A 20,883-nucleotide genomic window follows, 5' to 3' on the forward strand; every position below is an offset into this window, starting at 1 on the left:
GCTTAAACGAAAGTTACAATAATACAATATACACGTGGTTACAGTTGTCCAAAATAACAATTTTTTTTTTCATAAATTTTCACCGTTTTCAATGTTGCTGCTGTGATGAAGAACAAATTCCTTAATAAATTCAGAACTCTCCCTGTAGGGTGGGTTTACTCACATATTAATAAGAGCTGTACAAATTCCCGTGATTTTGACCCCTTATCTCTATAGAGGTTTCACTTGTTTGTTTAAACATTGTGTAGAGGGTTGACCTCTTGGAAAAAACACACGGCGTTTGACCCCATATATTTGACAAGGACGTTTCTAATGCCAATTTTCAATTTTTGACCGCGTAGTTTTCAAAATCTAGCTGAATATTATATACATTTGATCCCAAGTTTCTGGCTGAAATGCAAACGTTTGACCTTTAGCAGGTTTTTAAATCTTTACAGCGTTCATGTTTGTAATTTGAATCCACAAGCCGGGTACCCATGCCCCCCCCCCCCCCCCGCTGTAACACAGTAACAGTAGAGTGGACTTGAACTCTTTGACACCTTAAAATGTCAAAGTTATGACGACAGACCGGATGTAATCTGAGTAATTTCCATAAGGATTAGTTTCTCAAATCCCTTTGTGAGCATAAATGACATAAATGGAAGATTGAAGTATGCTTTATGCAAATGATTCAATGAAACTTAAAATCACAGTAATGATGTTCGTTTTTATATAGTGCTTTCCCACTTTGTGCTCACGGCGCTTTACAATTATTACCCCTGCACGGATCCATATCGTCACAACTACATGTGCATGATCAAAGGATAATCAAACGTTTGCGATTTTGTTGTTCATGCATAAATGCATACATACATACATACAGACAGACATACAGACAGACAGACAGACAGACAGACAGACGGACAGACAGGCAGGCAGGTCTGCTAACAGACAGACAGACAGACAGACAGACAGACAGACAGACAGACAGGCAGGCAGGCAGGCAGAAAAGCATGACACAACATTCCTTGCGGAAAATGAAACTAGATACCTCAGAACAACCTAAGAATAGAATATTTCTCACTAATTACACTACCTATTGTTGATAAGTATCCAATGCCATAATATAACACATTTCCTGCCCTCTCTAAACGCCATGATTAAGCCTAGCACAGTTGGATTATGGGTAATTAAAACTTAAGGGGAAGTCCCTCCTGACGTTCTGCATATGCATGAGTTCGTGGAAATACGTCTCCCCTATGCCACATATCCATTTCCTCCTATAGAGAGTCCATCGTCAACAACAAACTAACATATTGTTGTCAAAGGCTGAATATACTCAAAGGTAGGTTTTACTATGACGTTTAATGTATAGCATTTATGAATATACGTATAATTAATCTGAATACATATGTAACTTGCCAGGCTGGCAATGTAGCTTGGGCGGACGGCGTTGTAATGTAACATACATGTGTTCTCAGCTGACTTCTATTTACAATAAAGTACATGGAGTTGTCATTTTGCTTAGACAGCCTATGGTGAATATTCTAAACAATTACACAATTTGACTGTGCACTGATATGAACTACGAGCTTATATTAGTAAAAAATACGGATTGAAACATTGCGTAGAGTCAGTACAGGAAGTGCCTCGTCCAGGAGGATTACAACATTTAGGTCACGGGGTCATCAGTAGGTGCGTACTAGAAAAGTGTAAGAAAAACTACATTGTACATTGTACTTATCGCAGTTCGTTGTTACACGAAATACAGGAACTATAACACAATGTTTTTATTGTTTTTTTATAGTTTGTGTGGGTGTGTGTTCCGAGAGGGTATGTATATTTTATATAGGCAATATTCTTAGTTTCAGGAGCGAGCAATCATTGCATATCATTCTGTACAGAACCCGGAGACCCACCGATGGAGGATTCTCTTTGAGATATTTGGGTCAGAACTGTATGGTTTACGGTATTATCTATAGACAGAACTTCGGTACGCGGTGTAAAATTCTGTACAGTATCATATAAAAACGATTTCTAAAGGGCGTACTTCATTACTGCCAAACTATGCCCGAAATTAAATTTGCTGCTCGCTTGCATTAATAATCAATCTGGAGAACTTTCACTGTTCTATTTTGGTGATAAAATGTGTATTAATCAAATCATATTCCACCGAAATAATATGTTCACCTGTGGTACAAGTCGCTATATATATGACAAGTGTGTGCATCTGATGAACTGAAGGTCGAGGCAAAGTTGAAGTTCACAGGACGTATTGATGGCTTCTTTCACGGTGCACTCCTGTAGTACATGTCCTCTATTGTACTGCGTAGAAGTATATTTTAGAGATGCATGAAGCTGACAAAATAGGAAACAATTGAATACTGGTCATAAATAAAGAAAGAATGCAAAATAGAAATCGTGAAATAGACAAAGCATTTATGAAATTGACGTTTTGTTTACCATGCAAAGACATTTGTCATGTACGTTTCATGGAAAATACTTTCAAATTAGACTAAAGTGTCTAAAATGATCAAATGTTCATGCAGCTCTCGCCGGTATCCCAACTGTTTCCTATAGGATCAGAGGTAAATTAAAACTAGTGACTAGTGATCATCATGACTAAATATGACATCACATTCAATGTAACTTCCTCTTCCCTTTGTCCTGGCATAACTTCTAGATCGTCTGTATTTCTCTTTTGTCTGCTTGTCAACTGTGAACACGCTTAAACTGCTAGCCCTAGTGCACCTCCCTCTCATACTGCCACTGCCAAAACACAGCTCACATATCCATTCCCCACGCCATCCCACCCCACACACGCACGCATGCATCTGACAACTTTTCTATTATTAATTAACAGACTTTTCATTAATTTCACATATTTTTAAGGAACCAATTAAACCATGACTGGCTTCTTGAAATCACTTTGGGTAAGTTTATTTACACCATATTGTTAAATATATACTACAGTCTCCTTAGCACAAAGTACACAGACTTGTGTCATGTACTAGGGCTGGTAAGGTATATTTCCCATCCCATCATGATCTGATATTACAGAATCCACTTGACATAATAAAATGTTAGTTCCCAGGAATATTCAAAACACGTGACCACAGTTGTTAATCAGATATGGCGGACAAATCTATGATAACTAACTTTACATAGGATCAGAAAAAATCATAATTTCAATTATTCAAAATAAAATTTCTGTTATATAATCTTAATATATTAGATAATCACTTTACTAATTATCATGACAGGGTACCAATTCTGACGACAGGAATAAGGGAAAACAGAGAGTATTTGTATTGCAACATTACGATGATACAGAAGCATCAGAATTAAATGACTACTTAGCAAACTCAAAGGTCACAAGGGTTTCTTGTGAGTTCGCTGGAAGTAGAGACCACAACAGCACTTGCCTGATATCGTTCAATGAAAAGAAAGGTCAGTATACACAACGATATATATATATATATTCTTTTAGTCAGTTGTTAACCTATAATGTCGTACCTTGATATAAACTCTCTTTATTTGAAAAGTCAGATTGCATCTATTAATTCTCACTCGTTCCTTTATATGCATTTTTGTCTACACACACACACACACATGTACACACACACACACACACACACACACACACACATATATATATATATATATATATATATATATATATATAAGTCGGATTGCATCTATTAATTCTCACTCGTTCCTTTATATGCATTTTTGTCTACACACACACACACACACACACACACACACACATACACACACACACACATATATATATATATATATATAGTTTTGGTAGTACTGGAACTCTTTCTTGGGTGTAACTCGGAGTTTCACGCATATTGCGATCATCAGACATATATATATATATATATATATATATATATATATATATATATATATATATATATATATATATATATATATATATATATATATACACGTTGGAATACGTTGTTTTACACTTCTTTTCAAGTACAAAAACATAGAAAAGAAAATAATACATAACATAACATAACATAACATAACATAACATACCTTAACAATAACAATAACACAAAATAACAAATTGTAATTCTAATCAATATGTTCCTTCCAGCTATAGACAATATGAAAAATTATACATTCTTAATACTGCGATTATAAATATAAATATTATGAGGTACGAAGGCGATGCCACATTGGTAAGACATAAAGCCTGTCCGGTGTATCACATTGTGTACTTTGTCTTTCATGTTGATCAACCCTTTCCTATCAAGATGCGGACACATTCGTGGGACACAATCATAAAACTCTTAAACCAGTTGTTTGCGAGGAGGTAAGAAAATGTTTCTTATGTACACACATTTATCGTAAACCTGAGCGAAATTCAGCGAATGGTTTTGGCGTAGGCGCTGGCGAGCTTGAGTTGTTGGTGTGGATAGTGATATGTTATGTGCTCCTGGTAGCGGCGCAGTGCTGACGAGCTCGAGGGTAGACTGATGATGTTGAAAACGGGGTAATTATACGTGGTAGTGGTGAGGGTTTCTGCTTGTGTTTGTAATTGCCTAACGTATTTAATGACTATTAAGCACATTGGATGAATAAATCAGTATTTTGTGACACTACCTAAGCCATACTAAACCGTGCATTCGTTCAGTTTCTAATCTTACTTTTCCACCTTGTATATCAGTTTTATTTGTACCTTTTAAATTACTAAAGGTCCTATGGAATGTTCATGTCTATATTCAACGTCCATTTGTCAAATGTTTGGAACAACTCGAGGAACAAAAGCTGCACGGCCTAATACAAAAGTCCGGGGTTACATATAATCCAAGAACCGATACAAACGGAGTGATAGAGATCTCGGGTCTCCTCTCAAGTATTCACAAATTTGCATCAGGCATCATGAAGTTATCAGGTACATATAGCTTTCTTACTCGCCAATAGAAAATATGATCAACAATTTTTTTATGTCAAAATTACAATACTCTTCTTTCACATTGCCCTCATTCAAGTAATTAAGGTGAGGTTCTTAATTTACACAGCTTCTTATTATAAATGAAACAGAATCACCAAACCATACATCCAGAATCCAATTCACCCACCTAATTGCATTTGTTTACACTTTCTTTTTAAGTCTATAGTGGGCAGTAATGAAACTTTAGTTGTTATAATTATATATAGTATTTGACTACAATTGAATTAAAATAAATAATGCAATTTTCTTGCTATAAACTTGTTTCATCATCTATATTTCTGTCTCTTGCCTATTTGTCTGTTTGTCTCTCTGTCTGTCTGTCTGTCTGTCTGTCTGTCTGTCTGTCTGTCTGTCTGTCTATCTGGCTCTGTCTGCCTGTTTTTTTATCTCTTTCCTTTTAAATATCGTGTGAAACTAGGGCCAAGAGCTGAAATGTCAGACGTGAGTATACTTTAACTTTATCGAAAGTTTCAATTTTATCCAAGTTATCCAAATAACATGAACATAAAATGTATGCGGACTTATTCAAATTAGCAGAATCTGATGGTCTAAAAAAATTAGAAAAATCAATCACTGGCAAAACTCATTCAACTTACCGAGTCTTGATGAACCAATCATACAAGTGTTCAATATAGAATTATTAAAGAAATTTACATCTCTTCCTTGACGCGAATCACCTCACAATACCATATTACTAGGATTTCTACAAACAAGAAAAGTCCTATGAATATTTCTTTCTACACTCTGATGAACGTCAGCTTATCGTGTTATCTCATATATAATCACACTGTGTAACCCAAACATACGCACACACGTGCGTACCTATATAAGTACATCCCTACCCACATACCTACCTACCCACCTACCTATATCTTATCAGTACATACCTTCTTTCCTTCCTACCTTACATACATACATACATACATACATACATACATACATACATACATACATACAGACAGACAGGCAGGCAGGCAGGCAGGCATACATACATACATACATACATACATACATACATACATACATACATACATACATACATACATAGTAAATTGCTAGTATGGTTACTTCTTAGATTTTCGAGAACTGTTCGGCATTACTAGTGCCCTGGGTTGCCACTGCTTTATCAGACTCGATTCCTATCATAAGAACTGGCCTAAGATTTGGTCAAATCCGGTTCGTCTGTGACACTCTTGATAAACTATCAATAATAGAAAAGGCCGTTCTGAAATTTATGAAGGATCACCCGAAAGAGACCTCATCCACCTACAAGAAATGTCTTAAGGAAATCATGAACCTATCCCATAATATTGGTGATATCAATGTATCTCTATGCTGTGACAATATAATCAAGCAAAGAGTTGACGTTTTAGTCAATTCATCGAACTCACAATTACGCCATGATGGAGGTTTAGCGTTTGCGCTACTTCAGGCAGGGGGACCAACAATACAACAAGAGTCTAACGACTTTATCGAGAGGAATGGTGATTTACTCCCTGGTAACGTGTGTTACACTTCAGCAGGCAAACTAACCTGTGATCACATCATCCATGTAGTTGGCCATGACTGGGATCCAGCAGATACAGGGAAATCAATTAGACTACTTCATGACAGTCTGATGAATACATTGAACTGTGCATCTAGCATTGGTGCAAGATCTCTTGCCATTCCAGTGATAGGTACAGGTAGGGGAGAGTTTTATTTAACTTTGACAAAAGTCAGACAGTCCACACAGGTGACGAACACCTGCAAAGGTGGACCACAAATCAAATATACATCAAAATAAAAGACAAACTTACATTAAACGACACATTGGACAATGACAGACTGACACCCAGGTACACGGATTTTCATGATCAAACTTGTTCACTAGTAGCTCACACGTTCGTGTTTTTGTTGGATTGTTTCTAACCTCAATAAAAGTTCTACTATTTACTTACAGGAGTGTATGGCTTTCCCGTTAAAGTTTGTGCTAGAGTTTATCGCACCACTTTAGAAGAGTTCTCCAAGACTACTGGAGGGTCCACATCGTTGAAAGATGTGCGAATCGTCAATAACAGTGTTGAGACTTTGAAGGAATTCATCGATGAATTTAGGAATGAAACGAGCAATGTTTTAGAACAAGAGATATGTAGTAGCGGTGAAAAATCGCAAAGACTAGAAGAGACAGCTGTGAACTGGAGAGTGAACGATGACAGTAATGAGTTTACAAACATGGAACATAGTGACGTTGATAACGGATGGGTTGACTTAGCCAAAGAAGGACATGTACCCTCTTCGACAACAATGGTGACATCGCAGAAGTATGAAGATACTTTCGAACCAGATGACAGAGATAAAACGTACGGCGACGGCGAGTCATATTTAAATAATATGCCAAAGGTGAATTCTGAGTCATCTGTGCAAGAAGAGGAACATGGATCAACATTGACAACAGATCCACTACCTGTCGAATGTACCTCACAAACAGCTAGTACAGCCGATGCCACCGCAGTATCAAACAGTAATGCTAGTTCAACACCAGACATTGTATCCCCTGCACCTACAACAGCGACGATCGCGTCTCAATCTGGCCGTGGTGACTGTCCTATCTGCGTTGATGACGACGTTCCACTGATGGTCATGACATGTTGTAAGAATACTATTTGCAACAACTGTTTTGATCGCCATTTTGATACCGATGCCAAGTGTCCATTCTGTACTTTGGTGGTTTTGATGAAGAAAGGTAATCAGCCACACGGCACCATGGATTACAGTATTGACGAGTTCAGCAGTCTACCAGGCTATGAAGGGATGGGAACCATAATTATCACATACCAATTTCCGAGTGGAATTCAACAGGTAATCGTCATCACTGTGTAATAAAGAGTAAATTTGCATTATTCCCTAGAAATATATATCGTAACAGAGTTGACACTTCTGTTTCATCAACTTATTATATTTTGAAAATAATATATGATAGTATGTAAACCCATTCCTTTCCGTCTGTCCCTGTCTGTACCAGTGTACGCATGAGTGCATATAGTATTACGTACGTGCGTGCGTAAGTATGTATGTAGGTATGTATCGTTCATTTCTGTCTATTTCTATGTATGTATGTATGTATGTATGTATGTATGTATGTATGTATGTATGTATGTATGTATGCATGTATTATGTACATCTATCTATCTGTCATAATCCAACATTCTACTCGTCTGTTTTTGACTTTGTGTCTGTTTCCTTCTTAGGGAAATCACCCCAAACCTGGTGTATACTACACTGGTACAAGTAGACGGGCGTATTTGCCAGCAAATGAAGAAGGTCGTGAAGTTCTAGAGCTTTTAAAGCGGGGTTTTGATCAGCAAGTATTGTTCACCATCGGTAAATCTGTGACTACGGGGCAGGACGATTGCGTTCTCTGGAATGACGTCCATCACAAAACTAACACCCATGGAGGGCCTGCACAGTGAGACCCTTTCCTTTTAAAATATTTGAGATACTATAGTTAACATTGTCGTTCTTTAATAAAACAAACGCCTGCGAGGTAACGTCCAAGTATCTTGATTCCATCTTTTTTGGGTTCTCAAACCATATAAGAATGAAGACGAATCCATTCCCTAATCACTGTCATTTATAAATCCGGCTGTTGATATTCTTTTTGTAATTAATAATCAACTCAAAATAATTGTAAAATAATTCACGAACCAAAATTGATTGAATTATTTTTTCAGTGGATCAACTTGAATCAGAACATGTAGTGTTTTCCAGTCATGTATTGCTATGAGGCAAAATATAAAAATAATTGTGAGTTTCCGATAACTCGACCAACCCTAGTTTTAAGGCGCCAACCCTAAACATTTTATTAAACATTTAAGACAAAACGTTAATAAATTCTTTGTCTTCTTGACTTTCATGTTTTCTTTTCCCAGTGATGATGTCTGTACATATTTCATCAAACTATCACAGAAGGGGTATTCTGGCCAACATTGTGTTTGTTTTTGGGTGGAAGCAATATTTTTCAAAAATAAAAACAATTAAAAAGATGAAATCAAATCAAATCAAATCAAATCAAATCAAATCCTGACCTACTTACCCAATTTTCTGAGGCCATGCTATCGGAAACACACAATTTTTTTCTGACTTAGAGAGAACTTTGTAGTCTCCATCGGTACCAAATTGAAATAAACAGAAGATCATTTTATACACCTTCGTTTACTTTTTTTTTCAGATATGGATATCCCGATCCGACGTACCTCTCTAGAGTGAAAGAGGAGCTTGCAGCCAAGGGAATCAAATAAATGAACTGACAAAACTCACTTTGACGTTACCACTTGCATTTGAAATAAGACTCAATGTTGTAACAAGTTTCTGGCCCGGATGATCGATAGTGCAGTGCTCTCAGAGTTTTAGAAACGTTTAATATTAGGTTTTTGGAAGACCATAGTTTACATTTCTTTGTTAATTTTATTACTACATTTATCATCAATATTGTCTCCAGGGGTGTTTGATTAATGAACCATTACATCTTTAACAGGTTTGTCAGATGTTTTAGTTGGCAACTGTGTTTTAGGGGATAAGCAAACAAACTTTCTAACTTTGCGTTGTGATATTCTTGGGTTATCTTACTTTCAGAAGACTGAACTGTACTACTCTTTCTCTATATACATAAAGATGTAGCGAACGTATATACGCAACTGCAAACGTACATACGCAACCACATACGTAGAGAGTAAACTTCAAATAACTCTGGTACTAATGAGAACACACGAACACTCGGGAGCAGCTAGACAGACAGGGGAGATACATGGTTCGCCACCAGTTAGCCTCCCAGATCGAGATAGTCACTTTTTCTTCACCAAGGTCCTTCTGAAACCAGTCATCATCTTGAACTAGTTCTACCGTATCTGTCACTATGACAACGGGCAAGGATCACTGTATATTCACTATAATGTAACAACTATTGTAAACAATATGCCGATTACATTGTACTGCTTATTTTATAACCGTATGGTACTGGCTATTATATTAATATGTGTCGAACACAGCAGTTCGTGCAAATAGCTGTTCGTACACGATTTGTCAGTGAGAGGGTTTTTTTGGGGGTGAGAGGGGAAAACAGTCAGTTTTCAGCTTGCAAGCCTTGAATTTCAGCTGAGTGATAAAGGGAGAAGGGAAAGGCGTCACCAATGTGGGCAACATTTGAATGTTATTAAATTTACAAGAAGTAGATTTTAAATTAATGAAAGTATAATGTCCAGAGATGTTCATTTGTAGTTTTGTGGCGTGAGATTAAGTTAATGGAGAATATAAATATCTTTTCGAGAAGAAAATGAATCTGCGTGATGGGGAGAGAGCAGTGGGGAGTATGTTGATATGGGGAGAGTGGGGAAAAATACACACATTTTAGGGTAGTGGGCATGTGGATTATATGGGATGGCATATCATAATTATTGTAGGGGGGGCACATACGAACAGCTTTGACTCACCTTTAATCGTCAATATAACTAAAAACTGTGTCAACATCATTGATTTAACTATTTTGGACTTTTTTTCGAACGAACGAATTCAGAAAATTGACTCGTTGGCTGCACCAGCATTACAAGCAGAGTGTACTATAAATCAAACAGCCGCCATGATCAGAACCGAATCTTCTATTGAATTATGGGTAAAAACAAACCAAACGGGGAAGTCCCAAGTGTGACGTGTTGCATATAAAATGAGTTCGTTGAAATACTAACTCGACCTGAAAAGGATTCGGACTTCACTGGAAATCATCAAATTTGCTCCCGACACTGTCAGGTTGTCAGTTCAATACTAACTCTCAAGGTATGTACAACAAATAATTAATCTATTGTTAGCATGATGCGTGTTTATATTACTGATGAATACAAACAAAAACCATTCTGTAGTAGTGTTTACTTATCGCACCAAATTATGATAATTATACAGAGGCAAGTTTTGTGGAAATGTCAAATAAAATATCCGACCTCCAGCTTCACTGAAAGTGAAAGGACGGTATATGAAGTACATGTAAGTTCATACGTGAGGTAACGCCAACTGGCGAAGTTTGGTATAGGCTAGGCAGACCTTCGGACCTTTAGAAAGATCGTCCAGTTGGTGAACAATCGTCAGAACATATCTTGGGTCAGAAGGTTATCGGGTTAAACAGAGACAACAACAACGTGTGTCAGGTTCCGTGATGTGTTTAGTTTGTAGTGTCATAATATACAAATAATGTATATGTCAGCAATACACTCCGACCTTGGAGATTTAATGAAGTGATGAGAAATGGGTATTTGCCATAATTTGGTATGGATTTGTAATTAATAAAGCAACAATATACTATGCGTTTTACTCAAAATATCCCATAATCACGTAATAGAGACCAACTCCGTGTTTGTAACTGAGTAACTCAGTAAATTGCAAAACTGAAGTGAAAGTGTGTTTAAAAAGTTTGTTGTACATACAGCAGGTAAAAATAAACTGGGTATGTACAGAGAATACGGAATAGCTTTTAATCATACTACAAGTAAACATAAGTAATCTAACTTAAACTATTTATGCATGATGACGTTTCAATATATGGAAAGGTGATCAATGCAGCATAGACTGGGTACCATAGCGATTACAAATACAGTTATTTCACATATTTTCACTGTAGCAAAACACAACAAAGAAGTCTCCATTTATGAATTAAAAATCCACAAGTACCCGTTTCTCCTATAAATTACCACTTCAAGTATGACTACAAATCGAGCCTAGATATCATAACAGCGTTAAACACGTGTGAGAACCAGAGACTGATATGTATAGAATAGTCTCAGATGTGACTCATTCCAAGTTTGCACTTCTTACGAACATGTCGCTTCTTGAATTTTTTTTTCTCAAAAACGCAAATGGTTTGAAGGTTCATAATATGCTCAACTCAATTGGCATGTTTTACCTATTCTAATGACTGACTGACTGATGATTGACTGACTGATTATATGAGTGAGCGAGTGAGTGAGTGAGCATGAGTGAGTGAGTGAGTGAGTGAGTGAGTGAGTGAGTGAGTGAGTGAGTGAGTGAATATCAGACGCATGCATACATACGTACGTGCATGCGTGCGGGCGGGCAGGCAGGCAGACTGGCTGGCTGACTGACTGACTGACTGACTGACTGACTGACTGACTGACTGACTGACTGACTGACTGACTGACTGACTGACTGACTGATGACTGACTGACTGACTCATGAGTGTGAATGAAAACTGAGCATTTCTAACTAGTTGCTGTAATGCAATGTTGTGGGATCATTGGAAGAATCCAATACTCTTGTATTTGTAACACTATTGAAGCCTAAAAACAAATGAACATAAAATATTAACTCAATGTCTTTTTATATTTCATAAATATCCAAGGACCACATACAGTATATACACTTTATGGAGGATAATGGCATTTTTTAGCTCTTACTTATATAAGCCGGTAAGTTAATTTGTTATAAAGATGTAATCATGGTACTAAATCAATGTGTGTAGATTTAACTTGCTTCTGAGTTACTCTTCATACTAAACTGATATACAGCAGACTCTGTTATTGGGACTGTTTTTGTGGTATATAAACTGAGATTGTGTGTTGGTTCTTGGTAAATTTACTGCTCTGGCATCCTACTAAAGAAGATATATATATAGTTAACATTGCATCACTTAATGGAATCAAACCACTTGATTAGCAAACCTTGTCTTGTAATTCAGCCTGGCACATACATACAAACAAACACGTGGTCACACCTGGTATATAGGCATAGTATATGATCGGTGACATAATTTATTAAAAGTACACTGAGATGTCGAGGAAACATATACCATTGAATGTGCTAACAACGTACAATTGAGGATTTGTAACGGCATTAATTGAAGAAGGCATGCATGCCATATACAATACTGGAATTGTTTCAAGGTCTCATGCAAGTGTTTTGACGCCGAAACTTGAATCGTGACCGAGACATGCTCAAGTTCTCTTTCACCAGAAACTCAAGAAAGGTTGCGTTTATATAGGTGGGCACACAGAATTAGGAATCATTCAATTCAATGCAATTAACAGTCAAATCAGAGTAGCTGTAACTAAACTTCTGAATGAAAATTTTGAATTTAATGAAATTTGTGATTTCTATTACTTTGTTTTCAGAGCCCTCTAGATAATATGAAAGGCAAGGTAGTTTTGCTTCAAATGAACGATGTCATGAAAACTCAAACGGAACTTTCTGAATACTTCTCGAATTCACTAGACTGTACAGGAGTTTCACTCGTGTTCTCTTTCCCCAATAGAGAAAAGTCAAACATGCTGATAACGTTTGTAAATAAAGCAGGTACGTATACGAAATCTTCAATTTAAGAGAAAAAACAAATCTTGTGTCGAGAATCAAGAATATGACTGTATACCCTCGTTTATCATGCAACTGTCTAATAATGGCTGTAATAGCCAAATATATGTTCCCATAGTGATCTACCCATTTCACAGTTTTGATCAGAAGTCTCTTTTTCGGTGGTAGAAAATTAAATGTGGTTTTGAAGGTTTAATTCGGTGTTGATTAAACGAACACAGACACGAATGAGACTGTTTTATTTCATTACCACGAGATCTCTCTGAAATGTCCAGCCGGTCTGTAATTTTCATAGGCCTATATGTTAGCGAGGCTGTGCGATGCAGGGTTAGCGAAAATTACTTTACTGGGCTTCATTAGGGTAAACAAATGTAACAAAGACGAAATCTCCATAAAGTTCTGTCCCTTTTTAAGCCCAAAATCGTGACTTGAATAAATTTAAAATCCATTTGTCTGATGAAGTAGTAACACATTTTGTTATTTTCATGACTTCTAAGATGCTGATAAATTCATGGCAGTCAACCATACCAGTTTTAAATCGATTATTTGTGATGAGGTAAGGTCATTTGTAATTACATTTCTACTACTGCCATTTTTGAAAGGTTATGTCTGATCACGAACAAAGATAGTTTGCACACCGTTGTGACCAGACTTAGGTGACATCCACCATCTTTTCAACACTGTTCAAGTATTTTCCTAACCAGTGATGATAGGCTAGCTTTTAGGGTGAGACTATTCCTGCGACGGACGGTATATGATGTGTTTATCACCGCAAGCATATATTACAACATCTGTGTTAAATAATTTGTCTCACACTTTCAAATTCGTTTGTAAATAAAATAAAATAAATTAAAATAAAACAATTATTCGTATTTTTCTTTGTCTCAAACCTCACAAGGTTTTATGGAATGTTGAAGCTCTTGTTCGACGTGAATTAGTAAAAACGATTGATGCATCAGGTGACCAGTTTCAAACACTCGTCCACCAATCTGGAATTGTATATGATGGTTCACATGATATTGTCTCTGGCCTTCTCTCCAGTCTCCGTCAATTCGAAAAGATGCTTTTGGAATCTATTCCAGGTAACTATTTTCATATTGAGAGTTTGGAGTTCTGAGTTCCCTGATATGTAAATTGGGGGGGGGGGGTCACCGAAAAATACAAATCTTCACGACCACCTCCCCCTACTTAAGAATGTACACTCCCTTACAATGAAATATCATCCACTTGTATAATCTACCACATAAAGTCTCGATTTGTGTCAGTCTAGTGTGTCGATTCCTTGCTTTTCGATGTAACAATAATATTTCATCACTTTAGTACGTTTAAATGTATATGTCAGCGATTACCACATGGATTTTAAGTAGGTTGCCTTAATGATGTTTATTTATTTGTTTGTTTGTTTGTGTATTTGTTTGTGTGTTTGTTTGTTTGTTTGTTTGGTGATTTCATTTGCCCTCTTCCTTTTTATTGACGATTGTGAAAAACACTTATTTTACAGTGAAACTTGGGGCGTCAGCCAAAGAAATAGAAGTGAGTATGGTTTCACACAAACTTAAACTTCCCTCGGTGTTAGAATAATTGCAGCCTGAGTAGTGAACGTGATTGTGGCGGTGGTAGTCGTCATCGTGGCGATCAGTGACTTGTAGTAGCGAGTATTGGAACGCACATAATTTACGGCGGGAAGGGGAAAGCGGAGGACATCATATATTTGTCAAAATGTATTCAGTAAACGACCACTCCAGAAGTTTAGTTTGGTTCAAACCATGACCAAATATGTCGTGCCACTCCAGATCAACAGATTGTTCACCCCCCCCCCGTCGCACCCCATGGCCAAATTTTGTTCCCCCCTTTTTTTTCTCCTCAGTCACTCCCTGTTGTCAATTCTGCTTGTTCCCTAAAGTGAATAACAAGATATTAGGTGTTAAACTTCATACAACATATACATTTAAAACACTATTCCACAGGTATAATAAAAAAAAACCATGCCGGTTCATTACCATGGTAACCAAGCGAGCATTTACCTCAGATCATCTTACATGCAAGTCGTATACTTATGTCGATACGTAATAATGGTCTGTCATATATGTCATATATACATTTTTGTGATTTCCATGGTGATGGGACTGGTGAAGTGTGGAATATAGTGTAATATGTAACGTTTAAGAAAGACTTTATATATTTAATTGGATAGTATTTACTTTGTTTTGATAATATTACATGTTATTCTTTTTTTATCACAGGTTTTTGAAAACTGCACCGCACTGGTTGTACCCTGGGTCACTGCATCCATGTCAGATGGCATGACGTCACTCAAAAGAAAACTACCGAAAATAACGGACAGTTTAGGCCTAGTAAAGGTTGTCGGTTCTTCCCTTGATGAGATTGGCCGAATTGAAATTAAAATGACGGCATTTGTGGAAGCAGCAAGTCCAACGATAACACAATCAGATGCTCTCTTAAATGACTGTCTTGAGGAGTTGCTGAATGTTACCTGTACACTCCAAACAAATAAAATATTCCTAATTCACAGAGATATCACCAAACAGAGTGTTGACGTCATAGTTAATTCTTCGAACCCCAAGCTGTGCCATGATGGAGGTTTGGCGTTGGCTTTAGTTCGGACAGGGGGAGCCAGTATACAACGAGAATCGGACGAATTTATCGCGTATGTTACACTTCTGCCGGCAATCTAGAGTGTGATCACATTGTCCACGTAGTTGCTCCACGGTGGAATCCAACAAATGAGGAAGAATCCGAAAAACTTCTCCGTGAGAGTTTGATGAATACGTTACACTGTGCGTCTAGTATCGGTGCAAGATCTCTAGCAACACCAATAATAAGTTCTGGTACGTTAAAAAGTCTTTATTAAACTTTATGAGCTAATAAACGAAATATCAAAAACTGACCAATTTCAAATCAATATGTAAATTTATTTACCCCATTCAAGACCACTTCAAGGTCAAGATGAACAGCAGTTTTCACATGCAAGTACTTTTGGATATTTCACACGCATTTAGCTCTTTAAACTCAATACCACGTGTCAACAAACTATGATAGTTTCAAGAAGGTTGAGTCTGATTCCGACGCGATTTTTGAAAACCTGTGTTTTAACCATGCATCTGCAAAACAATTATTTTTTACACTTGTACTTTCGTTTACTGAAAAGTTACTGATTATAAGTTGCTTTCGAAATGTGCTTTCAAGTGGCCATATCAAGGAGCATCGGGTATTTATTTTGGATTTTCACTCTACTTTATCTTTCTACTAGAAAAAAAAGAATGTGAATCACAACATACATGTATAGACTCCATGGCGCCTAGCAACAACAGTTGGGCATTGGTAATAAACTCACAATATTCACAGCAATAAAGTGTACTGATTGTCAAAAGTTCGAATTCGCAAAACTTATGTAAATATTGCCACTAATTACTCTTCATATTGACCGATGATATTCATATCATTACAGGAGTATATGGCTTTCCTGTCAAAGTATGCGCAAGGGTATTTCGTACCACTTTAGAAGAATTTTCCAAGAAAGAGGGAGCTACAACGTCTTTGCGAGATATCCGTATAGTCAATAATAATGCCGAAACCCAGAAGGAATTCATTGACGAATTTACTGCTACAGCAAGTAGTGTTGCAGAAGCAGACTTGCATAGACGAAAACGTATACCAGCCGACACGGTGATCAACATGGAAGGAGTAAATACTTCGGACGAGGATTTCACTACACCTGCACAGTTGAAAAGTAACAGAAATGAAGATGACGGGTGTTTTGTGTCGATGGAATCGGACGAATCTTCACACAAAAGACGAAAGGCTCACACATCAATGACAGGTCCCAAATCCACTTATTTTCCTCCGGCGACAACAACTACAACCAGTATCCTATCATCACCAAACAGTAACGCTAGTTCAAAACCAAACACTGTGTCCCCTGCACCTACAACAGCGGCGATTGCGTCTCAATCTGGCCGTGGTGACTGCCCGATCTGTGTTGATGACGACGTTCCACTGATGTCCATGAAATGTTGTCAAAATACTATTTGCAATAACTGTTTTGCTCGGCATTTTGATACTGATGCCAAGTGTCCATTCTGTACTTTGGTGGTTTTGATGAAGAAAGGTAATCAACCACCCGGCACCATGGATTGCAGTATTGACGAGTGCAGTAGTCTACCAGGCTATGAAGGAATGGGAATTATAATTATCACGTACCATTTCCCAAATGGAATACAGAAGGTAATTTTCATCACTGCATACTATAAAGACCCCCCCCCCCCATCCCGTCATAATTATGAATTGTGCTAGCCCGTGAGGATTAACTCGTGTTAGAGACATTGCATGTATTTTTCAAAAATGAATTATGTAACATAACTTGCAGATGTATGTATGTATGTATGTATGTATGTATGTATGTATGTATGTATGTATGTCTGTCTGATCTACTATTTGTTTCTATCTAAGGAACATCATCCCAACCCTGGTGTATACTATTCCGGTACAAGTAGACGAGCCTATCTACCGGCAAATAAAGAAGGGCGTCAAGTTCTGGAGCTGTTACAGAGAGGTTTTGATCAGAAAGTACTGTTCACTATTGGTAAATCTGTGACTACGGGCCAAGACAACTGCGTTCTCTGGAACGATGTCCATCACAAAACAAATACCCGTGGAGGACCTGCACAGTAAGACCCCCTTTTTTAATGTATTGGACACATGATTGTTAGTCATCACTGGCGTTCTTCGATAAAGTGAAGACTTTTTGGACGTCTATGAAGTGGCACCTATTTTTCTTTACTTTTTGAGCATTACTTTTTGGGGACCCTGGGTAGATTAGGCTGGTCCTAACAAGGTTACCCTTTTATCGATGTGTATTTAAAGCATTTTTATAATAAAAGTCTTTATTATTTTTATTATAAATTTTTCCTATTACAAGAATAATGACAGCGAACTCCTTCCTTAACCACTCGTTCAGTTACCAATGAATATGTTGACCAATCAACCCCAAACAAACGAACACTGTCAGGTGTAAGTGCCATTTAAAATTAATATATCACAATATTTTACTACGGCATACGTTTGTCACACAATGGTTTGATTTTACAAAAATGTGACCAGAAAAAATAAAATATTGAAGTAGATATCTAGATGCAGCGTCCACGGGTAATAGATCGAACTGAACTAAATATCAATTTAGTTTCATGTAACTTTTTTTCATTTTGGTTTCAGATATGGATATCCCGATCCGACATACTTATCTAGGGTGAAAGGAGAACTTGCAGCTAAAGGGATAAAATAAATGAAGAGAAAAAATTATACTAATCTCATAGACAGACAGACAGACAGACAGACAGACAGACAGACAGACAGAGACAGACAGACAGACAGACAGACAGACAGACAGACAGACATACATACATACATACATACATACATACATACACATATACACACATACATACATACATACATACATACATACATACATACATACACATACATACACACACACGCGCGCATACGTGTGAGCGCACACATGTACGCACGCACACACACACACAGATTATAGATGGGATAAAATGGTGGATATATTTTTGTCTAACTTTAATTTTTCTCCTGGACTGTGAGATAACAAAATCAATAACATATCAACTTATTATAAGTTATCTTTTATATTTTTAAAAGTAGCTTACGTGTGTATACATGGTAAAGGTATATATATATTGTAAAGTCGAAATGTGCAACTACCCAACATTATTATTGTATGTTATATTAGGTAGTTGATTAAAACAATATAGCCTTGCTTATGACTTGAATTTCAGAACTGATGACTGATTATAAACTCATTAAGGAGGGGGGGGGGTGTCTTAAATGGAACACTCTGATAAACCTATTGAAACGAGATACAAATATTGTTAACAGGTTCATTGCATATATCAGCTGTTACAAGGCTGTTTTTATACATAGCGAGTACAAGTCATATATTGTGGCTCCATAGGAGATTAATGTGTAGGACTGGTACGGATACTGTATATGCTGCTACCCACGCATATTCAGTGATCATAGTCACAAAAGCTTGGATGCAGCGTCAAAGCTGTATCCCAATGGAGATTAATGATCATCATGATAATGGCCAGATTAACAGATAAAGATAAAGTGTTTGGGAATTCTTTATACAATAATCTGGATGGGGATTTTGATGAAGATTTCTTAAATCAAATTTTGCACCATAAGCGTGTTTCAGAGAAAACACGATAGACCCTCTGTACGACAGAAATGTAGTAAATAAAAACATAATGTTGAAAAGGTCGTTAACAAGCTTAAGGTCAACTGGGGGAAATCTGTCGGTTTTGATCGTATCCCAGATATCCCTAGATATTCTTATTGTAGAATTGCGTGTTAGGGTGAAAGAGTTAAAAATAAAGAAAAATGATCAACCAGGAAAGGAGAAGAGCGGTGTGAGAAGCTCTAGCTGTCCTTGAGTTCAGTCTTATGTTGACTCTAGCATAGACTCTTGCACTCCATTGCTGCTACACTCCGATTATGGCTTTGTCTACAAAACAGAATGTATCGTGTTGGCTGTGAATGATCGGGCGAATGACGCGACCGTGCATGTGGTAACTAATTCCGTGTCTGACTAATCCATACAAGAAGGATCTCGGTATCATAGAAAAGTAGCGTGGAGAATTTACGGCGGTAGGCCTGGGGGCATGAAAAATTTAGGGTTCAATGGGGGGGGGGTGTAATTCTGATGGTCTGAAAGGGGGGGGTGAAATATTTTTATATTTTATATTTTAAATAAACCTCAGGAGCGGTCGTTTACAGAGTGTAAGTAGATTAAAAGAATTCTCGCAGCTTCGACGCAATAACTTATAAAAAAATATCTTCAGTAATGGGGTGGGTGACAGCCATGCGAATGTATTTGTACGTTTGCAAAATTGTTTACTTCATTTACCTACCATACATTTAATTATGAGGCAGTCGATAGCCACTCCAAAATATCTCTGTATAAGTTAAAGTGTAGGTAATATAGCCATACAGTTGTATAATCACGAGAGTAAAATTGGGGTATTGAAGACAATTTTCAAGTACTCTATGGCTTTCGATAATGTGTATGGTTTGAAATGTTATGTCCCTAATTGGCCTCCTACATGTCCTTATTTTTTTTAAATTGCTTACACCCTCCCCAATAGTTATCACGCGGGATGCTGTTTCTGCCCAAAATCAAGATTGAAAGAGAAAACCCTGCTGGCTAAGTATTTCTAAGTACAGGTTACAGCCCAATGTGAGACCTTTTTTTGCAAAGGCCACATATGTTTGTAAAGAATTCTCTCGTTATGTATCGATGCTGCGACTGTTAGTTTAACGGAGTGTTACATACTATACATCTTTGAAGTAGAGGGGGGTACTGCAAAATGACAAATTAAAATATGTGAGGGGCGAGCTATGAAAACTTTTGTGTTCATTCCAGAATCCAATATAAGATCCTACTCACCTATAAAGCTCTAAACAACACTACTCCTGAATCCACCTGTGAAAGCTTCACCCAGAGTTCTTCAAATGACAAAATTCCACTT

The 20,883-nt window shown here is 37.1% G+C and overlaps 3 protein-coding genes across 4 annotated transcripts; all 3 read left to right on the forward strand.

Annotated features, from left to right (window-relative positions):
- The first annotated feature begins 1,205 nt into the window (after positions 1-1,205).
- On the forward strand, positions 1,206-10,233 carry LOC144437515 (uncharacterized). Of its 2 annotated transcripts, none has more exons than XM_078126456.1 (11): positions 1,206-1,324; positions 1,787-1,812; positions 2,872-2,912; positions 3,243-3,429; positions 4,257-4,315; positions 4,699-4,897; positions 5,376-5,398; positions 6,033-6,642; positions 6,900-7,798; positions 8,188-8,405; positions 9,168-10,233. In XM_078126456.1, exons 3-11 carry the CDS (start codon positions 2,886-2,888, stop codon positions 9,235-9,237), a joined length of 2,292 nt encoding a protein of 763 aa, XP_077982582.1. In that variant the 5' UTR covers positions 1,206-1,324; positions 1,787-1,812; positions 2,872-2,885; the 3' UTR covers positions 9,238-10,233. The 2 variants fall into 2 exon arrangements, with proteins under 2 accessions (XP_077982582.1, XP_077982581.1); XM_078126455.1 differs by lacking the exon at positions 1,787-1,812 and adding an exon at positions 1,845-1,972 and having other exon boundaries at positions 1,269-1,324.
- A 488-nt stretch (positions 10,234-10,721) lies between these two features.
- Positions 10,722-15,999, forward strand: LOC144438083 (uncharacterized). Its single transcript, XM_078127114.1, has 7 exons — positions 10,722-10,765; positions 12,339-12,405; positions 13,108-13,288; positions 13,801-13,859; positions 14,202-14,385; positions 14,805-14,836; positions 15,547-15,999. Exons 2-7 carry the CDS (start codon positions 12,373-12,375, stop codon positions 15,997-15,999), a joined length of 942 nt encoding a protein of 313 aa, XP_077983240.1. The 5' UTR covers positions 10,722-10,765; positions 12,339-12,372.
- On the forward strand, positions 15,858-18,605 carry LOC144438084 (E3 ubiquitin-protein ligase DTX3L-like). The gene is made up of 4 exons (XM_078127115.1): positions 15,858-16,152; positions 16,773-17,548; positions 17,774-17,991; positions 18,536-18,605. The coding sequence occupies exons 1-4, from the start codon at positions 16,086-16,088 to the stop codon at positions 18,603-18,605; spliced, it is 1,131 nt and encodes a 376-aa protein (XP_077983241.1). The 5' UTR covers positions 15,858-16,085.
- Positions 18,606-20,883: the final 2,278 nt, after the last annotated feature.

This window comes from Glandiceps talaboti, chromosome 7, assembly GCF_964340395.1.
Source record: "Glandiceps talaboti chromosome 7, keGlaTala1.1, whole genome shotgun sequence".
NCBI lineage: Eukaryota > Metazoa > Hemichordata > Enteropneusta > Spengelidae > Glandiceps > Glandiceps talaboti.